This window comes from Artibeus jamaicensis, unplaced genomic scaffold (genome assembly GCF_021234435.1).
Source record: "Artibeus jamaicensis isolate MK-2021 breed Jamaican fruit bat unplaced genomic scaffold, CSHL_Jam_final scaffold_916, whole genome shotgun sequence".
NCBI classification, from domain to species: domain Eukaryota; kingdom Metazoa; phylum Chordata; class Mammalia; order Chiroptera; family Phyllostomidae; genus Artibeus; species Artibeus jamaicensis.
In genome coordinates this window covers 1241182-1257831 of record NW_026522059.1, presented here as the reverse complement: position 1 = coordinate 1257831, position 16650 = coordinate 1241182, and the positions used below count along the sequence as shown (strand labels likewise).

The 16650-nt window shown below is 66.8% G+C and overlaps 1 protein-coding gene across 11 annotated transcripts in view; it reads right to left on the bottom strand.

The window, feature by feature from the left end:
• Nucleotides 1-16352, bottom strand: part of TSNARE1 (t-SNARE domain containing 1) — a 61526-nt gene extending 45174 nt beyond the window's left edge. For 8 of the 11 annotated variants that reach the window (XR_005085463.2, XM_037166628.2, XM_037166631.2 and 5 more), the window contains exons 1-2: nt 16220-16352; nt 3586-3708 (exon numbers count right to left, since the gene is read on the bottom strand). Coding sequence is in view for 10 of the 11 variants with exons in the window: in XM_037166628.2 (XP_037022523.2) it covers nt 3586-3673 (88 nt within the window). In the remaining variant the exon portion in view is untranslated. Of the gene's footprint in view, nt 1-3585; nt 3709-14342; nt 15368-15660; nt 16037-16219 lie in introns of those variants that run through there. The other 3 variants (XM_053661244.1, XM_037166630.2, XM_037166629.2) reach the window with 3 other exon arrangements.
• Between the last annotated feature and the right edge of the window lie 298 nt (nt 16353-16650).

Below are 16650 nucleotides of genomic sequence, written 5' to 3'. Positions count from 1 at the left end.
GAGCCCGGGGCTGCCCGCCTGGGCTCTGTGGGTTCTGCAGCACCCACACGCCCCGGTCCTCACACGCCCTGGCTGGGCACGAGCACGACCCGGCCACGTCCTGAGGGCGCCGACGCGACCTGCTGCAGACCCAGGCTCCCAGCCAGTCCCAGGTGGCGTGGTGCTGTGACCTTCGTGGGCGGGTTCCACGCACACAAACCTGGTGCCCGAGTGTGGGGACACTGTGGAGACCACGAGGCCCTCATCCTCCCTCAGTGCCAGGTCGCTGTGGCCCTGAGTGCCGCCGGGACCAAGCACCCCACCAGCCACAGCCGGGCCATCTGGCCATAGGCCCGACCCGGGTCAGGAGAGCAGCTCGGAGTGTCGGCAGGAGCACGTCACTGCACGGGGTGGGCGGGCCAGCACAGGACGGGGGCGGGGGCAGGACAGAGGGGTGTCAGGGACGACGCAGGGTCAGCACCGTTTCAGAAACCGCGTGTCACCCCGGCAGCGAAAGAAACCCGGGTGCCCCACCCTGACCGTCTGTGGGGAGAGGGAGGCTGTCCCGCCACGGGCCCTCCCTCCTCACTCCTCTGTGCTCTGGTGGCCTTCCCGGGGACCCCAGACCCAGCACCCCGTGGAAGAGCCCCGCTCCCTGGCCCTCGGCCTGTGGACGTGCCCGCCAGCCCCAGGTCGCCTTCCCCGTCCTTGCCCACACAGGAGTCCCGCAGGCTGCTCTCTGGCAACGGGCAGGGGATGTGGCGGATCCCACACTCCGTCCAACATCTGCCACGCTTTGCAGACAGCGGGTGACTGTCACGGCTCCGCCCAGCCCGTCCAGGGCGGCTCAGGGCACCGCTGGCAGGGCAAGGGCCCCGTGCAGAACAGCGGCACCTCGTGTCCTCCCAACAGCCACACACAGAGGCGCCGCTCAGGCCCACCTCCTCCAGGAAGCCTTCCCTGAATGCCACACCCTCCAGAATGTCCCTCGACCCTGGGAGACAGTGGGGAATTCAAAATGTCACGACATTCTGAGAGTTCTCTGCGTCACAGACCCTTCTGAAAGGTGACCCCACCGCAGGACAAAGCCCCTTAGAGCAGGGCACTCGGGTGCCGCCCACAGGCCAGGCTGCCTGAGACAGACGCTGCCTGTCGGTGGCGGACAGTGCCCCTGTGACAGTGACACGTGAGAATGGAGAACAAGGCTTTGCCGACACACGTGGCCATCTGAAGCCACCAGCACACCCGGGACGGGCTGGGTCTCTCGGTTCTTTTACAAACCATGCCACATTGGAAACAAAAGTGAAACGGAAGCCAGTGCCTCCTGATGCCCGCTGCGGAGTGAGGCGTGACTGTGGGGCAGGGGCACGTCCGGGGGCAGGGCTGGGCCCCCGGGAGAACTCTGTCTTCTCTTTGATGACGGTCATCTCTTCCCAAACACTTCCTGGGCACGTTTTGCTGAAATGTGCTGGAACTCTACGAAGTGCGTTCTAACATCTCTGGACCCGAGAAGACTTTCAATCACGTCACCAGGTGTCGGTGGTGGTGGCCAGGCCGTCCTGGGCTCTGCTGTCCCAGGGCTTCCAGAGGCGGCCTGTTACTGGAAAAGTGCCCAGGAGCTGAGGGCTGGCTGGCTGGCGTGCACGCCCTCCCGCCCACGCCGAGGCTGGCAGGAGCTCCAGGTCCTGCGTCTCCCCCAGAGCAGGGACAGTGGGGACAGCTGTGCAGCCGCTGCTGTGTGTCCTCTGGGAGACACTGCAGCCCAGCGTGATGGGGACAGGACTGCTGAAGGCCCCCGGGGGGTGGAGCTGGGCCCAGAGGCCCTGTCTTCCACGCCCCTGCTTCTGGGCCCACGGCTCCCAAGGGCCTGCCCCTGCCCCAGGACGGGCAGGAAGCACAGACACTGGGCCAGCTTATCTGGGGGTGGCAGTTCCCACGCCACAGAGAACAGCCCCAAGCAGTTTCTGGGTCCCGGGTGAGAACAGCCCTGGGCAGTCACAGCAGGTGCATGCGCCCAGGACCAGGCCCCACGCCCACACGTCTCCCCAGGTCTGAGCGCCCGCCCTTCAGCCCTGGCAAGGGCCCGTCCCCCCGAGGGCAGGCCCTGCGGCTCCCGTCCCTCTGCAGGGCCCGCTGCGGAGCCTTCGGGAAGGGCCTCCTCCCCACACGCAGGGCCAGGGCCCCAAAGGCAGACACTTCCCGGCCCGAACCCTGGCCCAGGAACTGCTGACCCCATGACGGTAGGCAAAAAGGAGTGCGGGAACCCACCCCCGGTGATGGCACCCCCTTCTCGGAGCCCCAAGGAGCTCTCCTGTGGGGGCTGGGCGGCCGCGGACCAGGCTGGAGGCCCACGCTGCTGCCCAAAGGCCTCGCCACACCAGCATCCGGTCACCGGAAACCCGAGCCCTGGCTGCCCCACAGTCCCCAGACACCTGAGGAGGGGCCACCAGAGCTGCTCTCCTGAATCGAGTGGCCCTGGACCTTCGGGGGAGGTGCCCAGAGAGAGAGTGCCCGGGGAACGGCGGGCACAGGGGGCAAACCCCACAGGCTCCGCAGGAGAACCTGCCTTCGAGGCTCAGACTTGGGGAAGCTGCCGCAAGGTCGGAGGAGAACCAGGGAGTGCGGCACGAGGCGCGCGGACGCACCGGCCGTGTGGCTCCCGTGGGCCATGGTGCGGTGCTCTGGGACTCGGTGGGACCCACCCGCCATCTACGAAGGGATCTCGCCCCACAGGGACACGCCCTGAAGGCCGACAGAGAGAAGCGACAGCGGAGGCGCCCGCCCTGGGGCAGGGAGGTGAGCGCCAGGCAGCACTGACTGGTCCCCCAGCGGCGCCACTAACGAGCCTCTGTCCCCGGCAGGCACCCTCGGCAGAGCAAGCCCACCGGGAGGGATGCTTACAGCCGCCGGACACGGCCCTCACCCCTGGACACATGGGACAGCGGGCAAGTCACTGAGAACCAGACGGACTCGGGGAACTGCAGAACTGACGCGGGGAGAGGCCCACGCACCCGACAAACAGCAGATGCCAGTCCGTCCCATCAGCTGCAGGAGCTTTACCCGGGGAGACTGGCCCACGCCCACGCAGCCACCGCACAGGCGCTGACACGGGCGGGAGCGGAGGGAGGGTGCTGGGCACATGTCCCCACCCCCTGCCGGCTGGGCCGAGGCACCCACGGGCCCTCAGCAAGGCCCAGTGAGAGGGCCCCAGCAGATGACCACGACCACCCTCGCAGGTGGACCAGGACAGATGCCACAAGGCACTTGCATCACCAACACGTGGAGCAGGGAAAGGAAAGGGCACTTCTGTCCCCATCACCTGCTCCTCCTGGGAGCCACACACACTGGCAACTCGAGCACAGACGGCCACAGAATGAAGCCATGTGGGCCCCTGAAGCAAGATCCGGGCCAGCCAAGCCAGGAAGAAAAGGGCTGGCCAGGTCAAGCACCACAGCCCACCCCACCGGGCCAGTGCCACCGTGGTCACAGGCAGCAGCGTTCAAAGAGACAGAACCGTGCACGGCCACCAACACGACAAGACATGACACAGCAGAGACCTGCCCACTGCCCCCCACCCCCGCCCACACAGCCGGCCACTGTCATTACCAAGTGGCTGGTAGCCTTGTCTGGAGGGTCCCCCGAAAGGGCCGTGGCTCCCCAGCCTGCCACTGCCGGCGATGGACCCATATGACATCTTCTCACAGAGGGCAGGGCCGCCTTCCCGCGGAGCTGCAGAAACACAGAAACCGGGCAGAGGTTAGTGCTCAGGGCCCAAGCCCGACGCTGCCGCCTCCGCCCACAAACCCCGGCCGGGTGGCCTCCTGTCCGGCATCCCGTGTGCAGACCCTGAGAACAGCCCTCCTGCAAAGGCCATGGTGGCCCCGGCCCCCCTGCTCTCCCGAGTGAGCCCACCTGCCCACCCGGTCCTGGGACCATGGGGCCCCCACGGCGCTGCCAGGGCTGAGCCCTGCACCAGGCTGGGACCCATGGGCTCACCCGCCTGTCAACCCTCGGTCTCCAGCTCCGGACGCCTGAGCGGCCCAGGACAGCAGGCGGGCAGGGGAAGGGCACTACCCTAGCAGCCTGGACCAGCACTGGCCCTCTCCAGGCCCTGGTCCCCTCTGCCAGTGAGGGGACAGGAGGCCGGCCCCTCAGGGCTGCTATGAGAAGGAAGAAGACGGTGCACCAGCCCTCAGAACCAGGGGACACACAGACCCGAGCTCGCTGCGGGCTGTGACCGCCGGTCTGCACTCCTGGGAACCGCTGCTTGGGTGGTGGAGGGGCCGTCCCCAGCGTGGGAACTGCCACCTGGGGCCCTCCCATGTCACCAGTATTCTTAGCGTGCCTGTGACCACACCATGCGGACCCCCAGGCCCGTGACCTTGTGCGTGGACGGCCTTCCCGGCGCCAGTCTGATCTGCCACATGCTGGCAACCTGGATGGGGCAGGCAGAGCTCGGCACAGGCTGGACTGGGCTCCCAGCGCTTCCCAGCCGCCGCTCAGCCCCTCACAACACCCCCGCAGAGGGCAGGCCTGTGGCCAGAGGGGGCAGCACAGAGGCAGGGAGAGGCCCGGCCCCACTCTGCGCCCCATGCAGCCCGTGCCACCCGGCCGTCCAGGGCAGGACCCCGACATCCGAGTCCCCGGCTAGGACTCACCAAGGACCCCAGACAGGCACAGTTTGCGCAGATCCTGGCCATCGCCACTTGCTGTGTCAGAAACCAAAACGAAGTTTGTAAAGAACATTTGATCATTTAGAAAGTGACCGTGTACGCCCCTCACCTGTACACATAAGTAACACTCTCCGCCAAACAAACCCCCACCTCCCCGCACCAGCCACGCAGGGAAGACAGCAAGTGTCTCCCAGCTGGCGAGGCCCCAGGCGGGCTGAGCAGACGGACTGCCTTCCCGACCCTGCCTCCCACACGCAGGTCCGAGGCGGAGCCTCCGAGGAGCCCGGGCCACCGCAGGGAGCTGGCCGAGGGAGGGGCTCGGGGACCCCCAGGGGTCCTCAGAGCCCATGCACGTGGAGAATCTGATGGGATCCCCAGGAAGGGCCTCTCAGGGAACATGGAGGAGTGCTGAGGAGCCAACCCTCCGGGCAGAGTGTGGTGCAAAGGTGGAAGGTAAGTGGGAGACACGCCCTGGGACAGCAGACAGAGAGGGGACAGCAGGGACCCCCGGGCTTGGCCAGGCTCCTCTGTACAGCGACAGGACTCAAGAGGAACACCCAGCACTGGACGCCCTGAGCTCGGCGGGAGCCGGGAAACTCACGGCCACGGGCAGGCGGCGGGCGTGACCCGGCCTCGAGCCAACACAACTTCGGGACCTGAGGATGCAGACGGCGCCCAAGGAACCGGCTCCGCTGTGCAGGGGGCTGGCGGGCAGGGCGGAGTGACACAGAACGGTCCCTCCGCACCCCTGCCAGGAGAGCACTCAGGACGCGCCCCCCACAGGGCCCACCTAGGACACGGCAGGCAGCACCACCCAATGCAGGGGCCGGGCAAAGGACCAGGGCAGAGGCCCCACCCAGACCAGGGGGCGAGCGGCAGAGCGGGACCGGCAGAAGGTTCCAGAGACACCCGCTGAGGAAGGTGAGCCGACAGCCCCTCAGTGTGAAGGAGGTAAGATGGTGCCAGCGAAGGGCTGTGGGCGGCGCTGCTGGGGCTCCCGTGAAACACGGCGCACGGGAACCACGGCGCAGGCAGGGAAGAGGGCGCAGCAGCCGGTCCCCTCTCCCGGCTCCGTTCCCCACGGGGCACGGGGCCGTGATGGGGAAGCCGTGCCCTGCAGTGTGCCACCACCTGTACCCGTGCAGGTACCTGTGGGCATGAGCACATATGTGAGCATGTGAGGCGTGTAGGTGACATGTGTGGCTGTGTGCACGAGGCATGTGCTGATGCAGAGCAGCAACGAATAAAGGCTTCTTCTTGATTAATTGCATAGAACTCATTTATTCTTTCTGAACTTGTTGGGTGTGTAATTTTAAGTAGTGAAAGGTCATTTGTAAACTCCAGGGAGGCTGCCATCTGGAAAGATTGTGTGGAATCACGGCGGGTGTCTCCTCGAGCGGGCGACATCCCCCTGTGGGGACCCGGCAGCCCCCTCAGCCCTCAGGAAGGCGGCCTGGAGAGCCACCAGCATCGCCCTGGGGTCAGGAGGGCCCCCAGGCAGACGGGGCCCAATTCCATAGACACAGCCAGTACACCCACTGCACGCCGGGCCGCAGCCCCGGGGATCTGCGCGTTGTCAGGAGTCAGCTGGAAGACACGGGACGAGGGCTCCAACAGGAGCTTGCTTGCAGAGACCTGCGGCTGCGGTGGGAGCCCCCAGAAGCCGAGGGACCCGAGCAGCAGGAAGGGGGAGCAGCGAGCCGGGTCTGATGGCAGAGGGCCAGGGGCAGCCCCGGGAAGATGGGAGGGGCAGCAAGGGCAAAGGAGAGGCCAGGCCAGCTGGAGGGAGTGACAGAGCCGGTGGGCAGAACCGGGGACCCGTGCAGCCCGAGAGGCCCACAGTGTGCCTGGCCGTAGGCAGGGCAGTTGGGAGGGACAGGCAAAGGCAGAGCGGGCAGCAATGGATGGCACCCAGCCACGTCCAGCGGGTGTGGCAGGCAGGGTCCCAGCGCACTGGCACCCTGACCTGCCCTGTCGCTTCGCTGTGCCTGGCACGCAGAGCCCACCTCTGGGCCTGCGCTGCCCAGCGGAGGCTGCTACCGGGACGGGAAACACCAGGACCTGTCCCCTGCTGCTGCCTGGTACCCCACCGGGCCAGCCACACTGGAGTCCCCGGCCCGTTCCCAACTGCTGGGAGACCACCCGGGGCACTCGGCTGCCAGCCAGACCCCAGGCTCCCTGGGCCCTGGGCCCAGGCCGTGCCCCCACCTCCGCCCAGCAGTTCCAGTTCGTGCGCCCGGGCCAGGCTGTGCCCTCACTTCTCACCCACGCAGTCCCCTGGCAAGGGCGGGCTGGGGCCACAGTGGAGCCAGGCGAGGAAGAGGGCGGGGCAGCTGGACAAAGGCTGCAGGAGTGCTGGCAGGCAGGCAGGCGGAAGCCACAGCAGGGCCAGGCAGGAGGGCCGGGCGGATGCTGATGGGCGCCGGTGCCCGGAACGGCCCCACACTGCCCCACGCTGCCAGACCGTGGTCACAGGAACAGCGTCCGCTCCCAAGGAAACCTCCTACTGAGCTGTTTCCGAGGCCACCCGCAGGGGCTGCCCGCCTCCTCCGGCCTCCTGACTCAGGCTGGCGCCTGGCTCTTGCCAGGGCACCGCCCCCGAGGCCTGATGGGAGCATCTGTGCTGTTCTGCCCAGGTCCCGTCTGGGGCAGCAGAGGAAGTGCTGGTGCCAGGGAAGCCGCCCCCCAGGACAAGGCCCCCAGGCCCCAGGTTGGGGAGCAACGGACCAGCGAGGCTGGATGCAGTGGCCTCAGCTCCAGGCCCCGTGTTGGGGCTAGGACGGGGCCCGGGGTGGGGGGCAGGCTCCGGCCCCCATCCTTCAGGGAACAGGACAGTGACTCAGCTGAGCTCACTGTCCAAAGGCCAGGCCCCTGCAGCCAGGCCACAGGGCACCACGGTGAGGGGAGGCTGCAGGGAGGCAGGAAGCCCTGGGCAGCGCTGCTGTGGGGAGGGGGAGGGGGCCCCAGTGAGGCACAGGCCTGCCCTCCCAGTTCCGCCCCCGCTGCCCGCCCGGCTGCCCAGCCCCTGAGGGTGCGACGCACTGAGTCAGTCGCTCAGGGTCCCTCCAGCTGGACTGAGGCCAAGGCCGTGGGCGCCCAAAGTCGCTCCACTGCCAGCTACCACGACTGCCACTGTCGAGATGCTTCAGCCACACAAAAGTGACCGTGGGGCGGTGCCACGGGAACCCTGGGGAAAGGTCATCACACCCCAAGATACAGGAGCGAGGCCCAGCCTGGGGCCACAGCGCCCTGTCCGCGGGTTGCCCCGGGAAACCCCAGCAGCTCGCCCTGGGACGCTGCTGCAGGCCCACGAAGCCAACCCTTCCTGGACAGGGCCTGGGGGCAGGCACAGGGCGAGGCCCCAAACACCATGAGCTCCTGCCCCCTGGCCCTGGGGCCACAGGCCCAATCTGGGTGCTTCGAACACCTTGCAGAACTCGAGGGCACCCACCATGGACATCTGCCTCCAGTGGCCAAGGCCGTCCTGGAGGGACCCAGCCCACCCTGGACAGGCAGCAGCTGACCTGTGCCTGTGGGGGCGGGGCGCCGCACTGAGATGCTCCCACCTGGGAAAGAGGGGCTGGGCTGACGGAGGAGGGGTGGCCCCTCGCAGCACGGGCCCTGGGGTGGGCACCAACACCCCTGCACTGCGGGGCTTTCCGGGTGGGCCTGGACGCGGCCGGTCTGCACGGCCAGCCCCTGGGCAGGTCTGCCGGCCAGCCCGTCACTGCGCACGCAGCAGGGCGTCTCAGAGCCTGGCCGCTGAACCAGCACATCAAGTCCCTCACGATGAAACAGTGGAGTCACCTGCATCCAGGACGCACGGGGTCACGGCGGGGCGGCCTCCTGAAAGCGAGCGCCTGCTTCCGCCCCGCCCCACACACGGTGCCCCAACACCAGGGACACCACCCGTGCCCGCCGGCCCAGGTCAGGAGTCGCCGAGGGACTCCAGTGCACAGGAGAGGCCCTGCCCCCTCTGTCCGCCTCCCCTCCCCGGGGGCCGGGGGCAGCAGGCCAGAAGTTGTGACCTGCTTGCTCCTCACAGGACAGTGTCAGGGAGTCGGGAGACTGCAGACAGTGCCAGGTCTGAGTCCCCACTCTGCGCCTGACCTACCGCATGGCCTAAATAAGGTCCCTCCCCACCCACCAGGGTCCAGGAAAGAAGGAGACAGAGAGCAGGTGTTGGGGGGGCACAGGAGCACTCACTGCACCCCCCACTCTGAAAGTGCAAGGGTGGCCTGAGCCCCAGTGCAGAGGAAGGACGGGCGGGACCCCCACAGACACTGCAGCAGGGAGTCTGCTCCCCCTTGTGAAGAAGTGGCTGCAGGCAGACCCAGGAGGAGGTTCAGGGACGCGGCTCACCCAGCATCCAAGGCCACGGGGAGAAGCAGTTCCCAGGCCTTCAGCCAAAGCGGCCCCTGCAGGTGGCCAGAGGGCGGCGCTGGGCACGGCTGCTGGGGGTCCTCTTCCCATGCCACGCTGCGCCGAGTGCCAGCCAGCCAGGCCGGGGGCCTCTGAGGGGCAGAACACACTGAGGGGCACCGGGCACCAGTCCAGAGGCGCCTCTGAGTGGGGACTCAGCCCCGGCACTGTCTGCAGTCTCCGGACTCCCTGACACTGTCCTGTAAGGAAGCTGACTTGGTCCTGGCTCTGCCCACCGCCAGGCTGCCTGCTCGTCAGCCCGGAGCTCTGCCATGAGGGGCGGCTCAGGGACGAGACGACTCGGCCTGCATCTCGTGACGCAGGGGTGGGGGCTGCACCCAAGCTGGGGAGCCACGGCCCCATCTGCCTGGGCACGCAGCCCCGCCAGACAGCCCGGCCTTCGGGGGAATGTGCAGACCAGCCTCCACAGAGCAGCCCCAGCTGAGGGGGGAGCGACCCCCAACCCACGGCAACTCTCCACGTCCCTCGCTGACCGCCTGCCCTCCGCAGGCACCGAGCTCAAGGCCAGGCCAGCGGCTGGCACACAAGGGGAGCCCCACACACCCAGGTGCTCACCCCAGAGGCTTGAGAAGGGAGAAGGCCCAGAGGACAGAGGAGCGTCCCAGGACCTGCACCCCCACCCCTCAGCGGCCTGGGAGCTGTCCACGGTGCTGAGCACCACAGCCCGGAGCCACCTGGCAAGCTGGGTCCATGCCCCTCTCAGCACCTCTGGGGTCCCCTGCCACCTGGCCTGGAGCCAATCCTGCCAGGACTGGCTGGCCCCCTCTGTCCCGCAGGAGGGAGCAGGGGTCTGGAGGAGCGCCCACTAAGTGCCTACCATGTTAAGTCCTACTGTGGGCACGCACCACAACAACCATTCCAACCCCAGAACCCTCTGCTTCACTCTCACAGCTCCTGGAGTTCACTGGGTACGAGGAGGCCGACTTCAAATATCAACACCCACTCACACCCACTTCCTCCTAGAACGCACTTGAGGATGATGAGGATGACCCCGAATGACCCCAAAAAATAACCGAACAATAAATTTAAAAGCCCCCTCTTCATATGCAGAGAAAGTAGAAAATGGGTACAATCCGCAGTCCTCCGAGCACAGCTGAGGCTTCCCAGAGCCTTGGCAACGGAGCAGAACCCCCCCCCCGTGGGAGCACAGTGACATGCGCGTGTGGTGGGGGACAGTGTGGCAGTGGGAGGTCTCCGAGAGCACCTGGACATCAGGGCTGGCCCTGCACGCGACACCTTCCCCCCACCACCACCACTGAGCTGCAGACCTGGGTGGGGGCTCGGGGGAGGAGCTGGGACCACAGCGTGGCTCCCCCAGGAACGCGTACAAGGCAGAGGAGCCTTCCCGGGGCACAGAGAGAGGAAGCACCACCAGGGGCGGGGACAACAAAAGTGAACAAACCGAGGTCAGAAGAAAGTAACCACGAGGGGAAGAAAGCCAGGAGGGCTTCCAGTCGCCCCGAGGCCACAGTCACCGTCCGAGCCAGTGGCCTGGGCTCCACGGGACATTCCGAGGACACTGGTCTCAACCCAGGAGGCCGGCAGCACACACATGGTCCCCCAGACCCAGGCGCTGCCGGTGGGGACACAGACCGGCACAGCTGCGGGGGACAGTGCACAGGCTCCTCAGAACTGGAAACCAGGCCTCCACCGCTTGGCCCAGCCCCCCACCACTGAGCATCGGTCCAGAAGAACGGACACTGGGGTTTCAAAGGGACACCCCTGGCCCCAAGCTCGCCCCACACTTGCAGTAGCCACAGTTCAGGAACAAGCCAAGTGTCCGTTCGACGACAAAGAAAATGCAGCAGCCACCAGGGGACGGTCCCCAGCCCCACAGAGAGGGGAGGTCTGAGGCCACACAGGGCCTCGGGGCGGTCAGCCTGCTGCTGTGGAGAGAAGCCGGACGCCGAGCGGTCCACTCACGTGAGGCGTCGACACAGGCAAGGGCAGGAGCCGAAGAGCAGCAAGGTGGTGGCAGGGGCGGATGAGTGAACCCCACGGCCTGCCGCCAACGGCGCCCACACACCGTGCGCACTTCCCAGGCTGAGAGGCAGCTCTCGGCCACGTGCCTCCCTCGCAACACAGGGCGGCTCTAAAACCCGTCGGCCGTGGCTGTGGCTGCGCAGGGCACGAGGGAACCAGGCTGCTGCCAGAGGGGGAGGGCGCAAGCTCCTGTGTCGGCCCGGGTCGGAGAGGGTGCGACGTCCGGGAGAAAGGGAGCCAGACGCACCCTGCACGCGGGGCAGGAGACTGAACTTCAGCAGGGGACAGGCTGCACGGGAACACGGGTTTCTCGTTAAACTTGAGGAAAAGAAGCTTCTGCTGATGCGACTCGAAACCCAAAAGCCACCGGATACCGATCGATGAACTTGACTCCACGAAAGCCACTACGTGGCAAAACAGTAACAGTGACAAAGCAGGGCGCAGACGACCTGAATTCCTCGGCCCGAAAGAGCTGACTTCCATCGTCCACGGGGAAAGGGTCGAGAAGGCAGCTTCTGAAGATGAGGGAAGGCGCAGAGTGAGCGGAGAAGGAAGCGCCAACCGCTCAGGCCGCACCGAGGCACCGAACTCAGCCAGTGACGAGCGGCCACACCCTCGCTTGGCTGAGCCTGACCGCCCCCTACGCGGGGATGCCAGGCCTGTGCGACCCCTCTACCGAACGGCATGGGAACAAGGCTATTCGCTCTGTGACTGGAAAGACGGAAAAGAACGGGAGTTCCCACCGGGTCCCTGCAGTGCCCCGCGCCCCGCCTGCCCGGAACCTGCCACGCCAGCTCCCTGAACGGGACCTGGGGAGCAGTGAGCGGCGGACTGGCTGTGCTGAGGCCCAGGCAGGTCACTGGACTCTCCCGGCCACCCTCTCCTTCTGTTCTGAGCAGCAGGTGCCGCCGCCGGCGTGCAGCACCTGATCAGGGCCGGCCCACCCTGCGGTCAATGCCCCTCGGCCCTGCCGGCCACCTGGGCATGTGGAGGTGGCCCCAGCACCTCAGAGGCTGCTACCTGGGGACAGCTGAGCTTGCATGAGTGTTTATGGAGCACCTACTGTGTGCTCCTCCTGTCCTGGGGCCACAGGGACAGAAAAGGCATAGGTGAGGGGCAACCACGGGGGCCCGACACTGCCAACCACAAGGTGACACACGACCTGCCCCGTGAGGCTGTACCCGTCTGCAGCCTTCCCGGTGCCCTGACTCCTGCAGCCAGAACAAACAGGAGAGGCCGGCCAGGGTGCCAGCCCCCCAGGCCCCGAAGACCCCACAGCCCCGAGGCCCCACAGGCTTGCACAGGGCCCCCTCGCCTGATACGGGGCGCCAGGCCTTCTCGGCAAGGGCAGAGAGCTGGCACCCAGGGCAGCCGACACACAGGCCCTGCAGGTCAACCAGGGGCTGAGAACACAATCAGGTCAAATCTCCAGGAGCTGCAGACGCCCAGGGCGGGAGGCAGCTCCATGAGCACAGGCAGTGTCAGCGACCCCCGAGCGGAGTGAGAAGAGCCCTCCCAGACCCCTCCCCGCTGCCACCCCCAGCAGGCCCTGAGTTCATCAGCACCTCGGCTGTGGGTGCCAGGAGGGCGGCCCTGCGGGAAGGCGCCGGCTCCTCGGGTACCGCCACTGAGCCTCGCTGCAGAGGCTGACTCTAGGCTGCCGGTGGTTTCCACAGGACACCCCTTGCCAAGTACTCGGCTAGAACAGACTGTGGACCCAGGGGAGGGCAGCCAAAGGTGCTGGGTGCAGGCAGTGGGCGTGCCCGCCCCCTCTGGCCAGCTCTGGCCAGCACGGGTCGTCCGCACAGAGCTCCCACCCCCGCCTTCACCAGCACCCTGCAGCCCTGGAGTCTAGGGTGCAGCCCTGGAGTCTAGCTCCCTAGCCAGTGCAGGCTCAGGCTGCGCACCCCAGACCACAGCCAGGGTCCGGCTCGGGGGGCAGGAGGGCAGGCAGACAGGCTCCGCACAACACCTGCCCCCAACCCTGCGGATGCCTGGTGGCTCCTTGACCGGGCGCGCCGCCCAGGTCAGGGAGAGCCAGCGAGGCCCCAGGCAGCGCCTCCTGCCCACCTGTCATCCGGCCTTGCCAGGCCCGCCCTCCCGTCTCCGTGATGAATGTCACACTTCCCGACCTAAACCAAGCACTGTCCGGTCACGTCCTCCAGGACTCAGGCGACACCCTGCCTACGGAAAGTGCGGCCGGCCGCACAGGCAAGGACAACAGGAAGCATGACAGCAGGAGCTGACCCCGCTTCGGGTAGCTCTGTCACGACCCCTCACTTCAACACACAGGCGTCAGGTGCTCACCGGTTCAGGCCGGGCCACAGCTGGGTGTGACGCAGCTCCCAGCAGGTGGGGGGGCAGACAGGGCAGGGGCAGCTGTGGCAGTGCCCTGGAGCCCCAGCCCGGGGCACGGGGGGCGGGGGGGAGCCTTCTCTGAGCCCCAAAGCCCCTCGCCTGAGCAGTGGGACCAGTGCCCTAGCAGCCCCCGGCCGGCCTCGGCACACCCAAAGAGGACGAGGACATTCTGGGCAGGGCGCAGACACACCTGCACGACTCCACAGTGACAGCTGGAGGCGGCGTCCCCGTCCCCGCTCAGTTCTGCTCACTCTCTCCCCTTGGCCTCCTTGCTAGCCCCCTGCACGGGCCCAGTACACACTCAGGAGCCAGGCAGCGCAGGGCAGTGTGGCGGGAATGGATGCTCCAGCAGGGGAGCCGCCTTCACAGCACCAGCAAGGCTGCCCTTCGCATGGCACAGAGCAGCCTCGAGAGAATGTGATGAATTACCCCTGACTGAGCCCCATGGGAAATGCCGCTGGCAGCAAATAACACAATCAAAGAGAACCCTGCAGCCCCAGGCAGGCCTGTGTGCGGGAAGAGAGACGGAACAATCCGAGCCCCGGCCACCTGGTCAGGTGTCCAGACACCAGCCGGCGCAGAGACCGCCCCACCTCCTGGGATGCCTCCGAACGTCGGGGGTGGAGCAGATGGCATCTCAGAGCTTCGAGATCCGGGGACCAGGCGAGTTCACCCCTCCGAGCCTCAGTTCCTGCTGTGATACGGCGCCAACAGGTCCTCCCCCGGGTCACGGTCCCCGTGGCCTGAGTTGCTGACCCTAATTGCTCAGGACAGGGCCCAGGCAGCCAGCACCATCACCCCCAGAATGTCCACCCCTCTCTGTGGTGGACCACACCGCCTTGCTACAGGGCCAGGCTCAGATCCCGTGCCGGGGAAAGGCCGTCCCCGGGACCTTGCAGCACGCACCTGGTCCTTGTCACGTATGGCTCCATGGACCCTTGTCAGTTTGAGTCTCTTCTCCACAAATAGAGGGGAAGTCCCGTCACCCCAGTTCAAGCTTTCCACGTGCTGAGGAGGCCCCTCACCACAGGTGCAGGTCTCCCCGTGTCCTCTTTGCCTGCTCTTATGTCCGGTCCACTCATGAAGACTTGCTGGGTGCCCACCAGGCTCCAGACACCGGGCCAGGGGCTCAGACACAAGGTGACCTAGACAGAGGCCCCCTGCCCAGCCACGGTGGGAGGCAGGCACAGCCGGCACCAGCGCAGCACAGAAAGGCGAAGCCGGCACGCAGGGCCATGGCCAGCAGCATACATGGGGGGAACCCACCCCCGGGGTGGCAGGGGACAGGAGGGCTTCCAAAGACATGTCGAGAGAACAAGGGCCTGGCATCAACACACTCACACTGGTGAGAAAACACGCGGGACGTGCAAGAGGCAGGATTCCTGCACCAACGCAGCCCACGAAACACACCAAGGAAGACACGGCTGGAGCGCAGGGAGGAGCCAGAGCCCAGCCTTCTCCCCGCAGGAGGCAGGGAAGAACTTGAGGACACGGCCCACCCTTGACCCGTGAGCCCCCAGGCAGCAGTTCCTGTGCCTCAGCACCCACCCCAGGACTGCAAAGGAGCAAGCACCCAGGTGAGGTGCCTGGACACAGCCAGGGCAGCCAGGCCAGCAGAGAAGGGGAGATGCATTGGCAGTCTGACTGAAGCACCTCCTCCTCCAGGAAGCCTGCTGGGATTTGCTGACCTCCCACAGCCTTCTGCAGTCACCACTTAGCTCCTGACCTGTGCTGGCCTGGGCAGGCACTTTCTGCGCTGGATCCCCACCAAGGACTTACAACCTGTCAGGCTGTACCACGTGAAAGAACTGATAGAACCAGCCGAGCGCCCCAATGCTGACACTGACGGCCTTCACCTGTCTCCTTCAGCCTCACACTTTGTCCACGCTGGGGTGCAGTGAGGAACTACCCCAGTGTCCGCCTCACGAGGACTAAAGATGAACCAGGACACAAGCAATAAGCAGTGGCGACAGGACCCGGGTCCTGAAACGCTAGAACAGGAAGGAGCAGGCCCCCGAGACAGGAAACACTGCAGGGAGAGGGTGGCCAGGAAAGCCGGCCAGACCCGCTCTGAGGATGGGGGAGCTCAGAGGATGGGGGAGCTCAGAGGATGGGCGTGGGCAGGCAAGGAAGGAAAGGGAGCCAGGTAGGCGCCATGGCTGCAGGCCCGGCCGCCCAGCACTCTGGCACCCAGAACGCTGTGGGATGGCGACAGTGTCCATACCTGTGCCACGTAAGGCCAGTGGCCACCGCTCCGAGTGTGACACGGGTCTACCAACTGGAGACCTTGGCGGGCATCGGGGAGGAGGTACAAATCACAGCCACCTGGAAGCTCCTAGGGCGCGAAGCCCTAACCCTCAGTACCCGGAGGCACCTTTTAAGCCAAACTTGGAAAAAGAACAGGAAAGCGCACAGGGTCCGGCTCTCCCTGCAAGGCCGGCTCCCAGCCGCTGGGGACTGGGAATCGACCCTCGCGCCCAACAGGTGGGCACCGGGGCCTCAGAGAAAGCGCACGCCCACCGCCTGGGTACCGTGAGTGCTCATAACCGCGGTGGAGGTCGAAAATTCCCACCGCTGCGTCCTGCAGCGTTGCCCTGGGGGAGGCGGGGCCGAGGGCGGCTACGCCCCCTTCCACGGCGGCCCCGCCTCTGCCGGCCTGCCCCACCCCGCGGACCCCTTGGGCCCCCTCCAACCCACCCCAGCCCGCCCCGGCCTCGAGCCTCGCGCCCTCCGGGACAGCCTGCCTGGCCTTCGCTGACCTGCCCCGGCCGCCCCCGCCTCACCTGGGCCTGGGTCTCCCGCAGGAGTGCTCCCTGCGCTCTCAGCGGGAGGGGCAGTGGGAGGGGCGGAGCCGACACCCAAACATCACGCGACGGCCCCTCCCATGCCGGCCCAGCGCTGCGTTGCCGGGCACCCTCCGTCCGGTCCGCCCCGACGCCTGGCGTCAGCCAATGGGCTGCCGGAGCTGCGGACACGCCTTGGGCTGTGTGCTCCCGGGACTACAAGTCCCAGAGTGTCCCGCGCGGGCAGCCGGAAACGGCCTGGGACGGGAACCAGACCCGCCTTAAGGCTTCTTCCACCAGCGCTTGCGCGTCTTCCCAGGCCGTGGAAGACTGCTCCTCACTCTCACACCCGAACCCCAGTCTCTCCCCATCAGTAGACGGGGTGACGGTGAAGGTGAAATTAAGGAGCGCGCAGGGCCAGGCCTCACAGG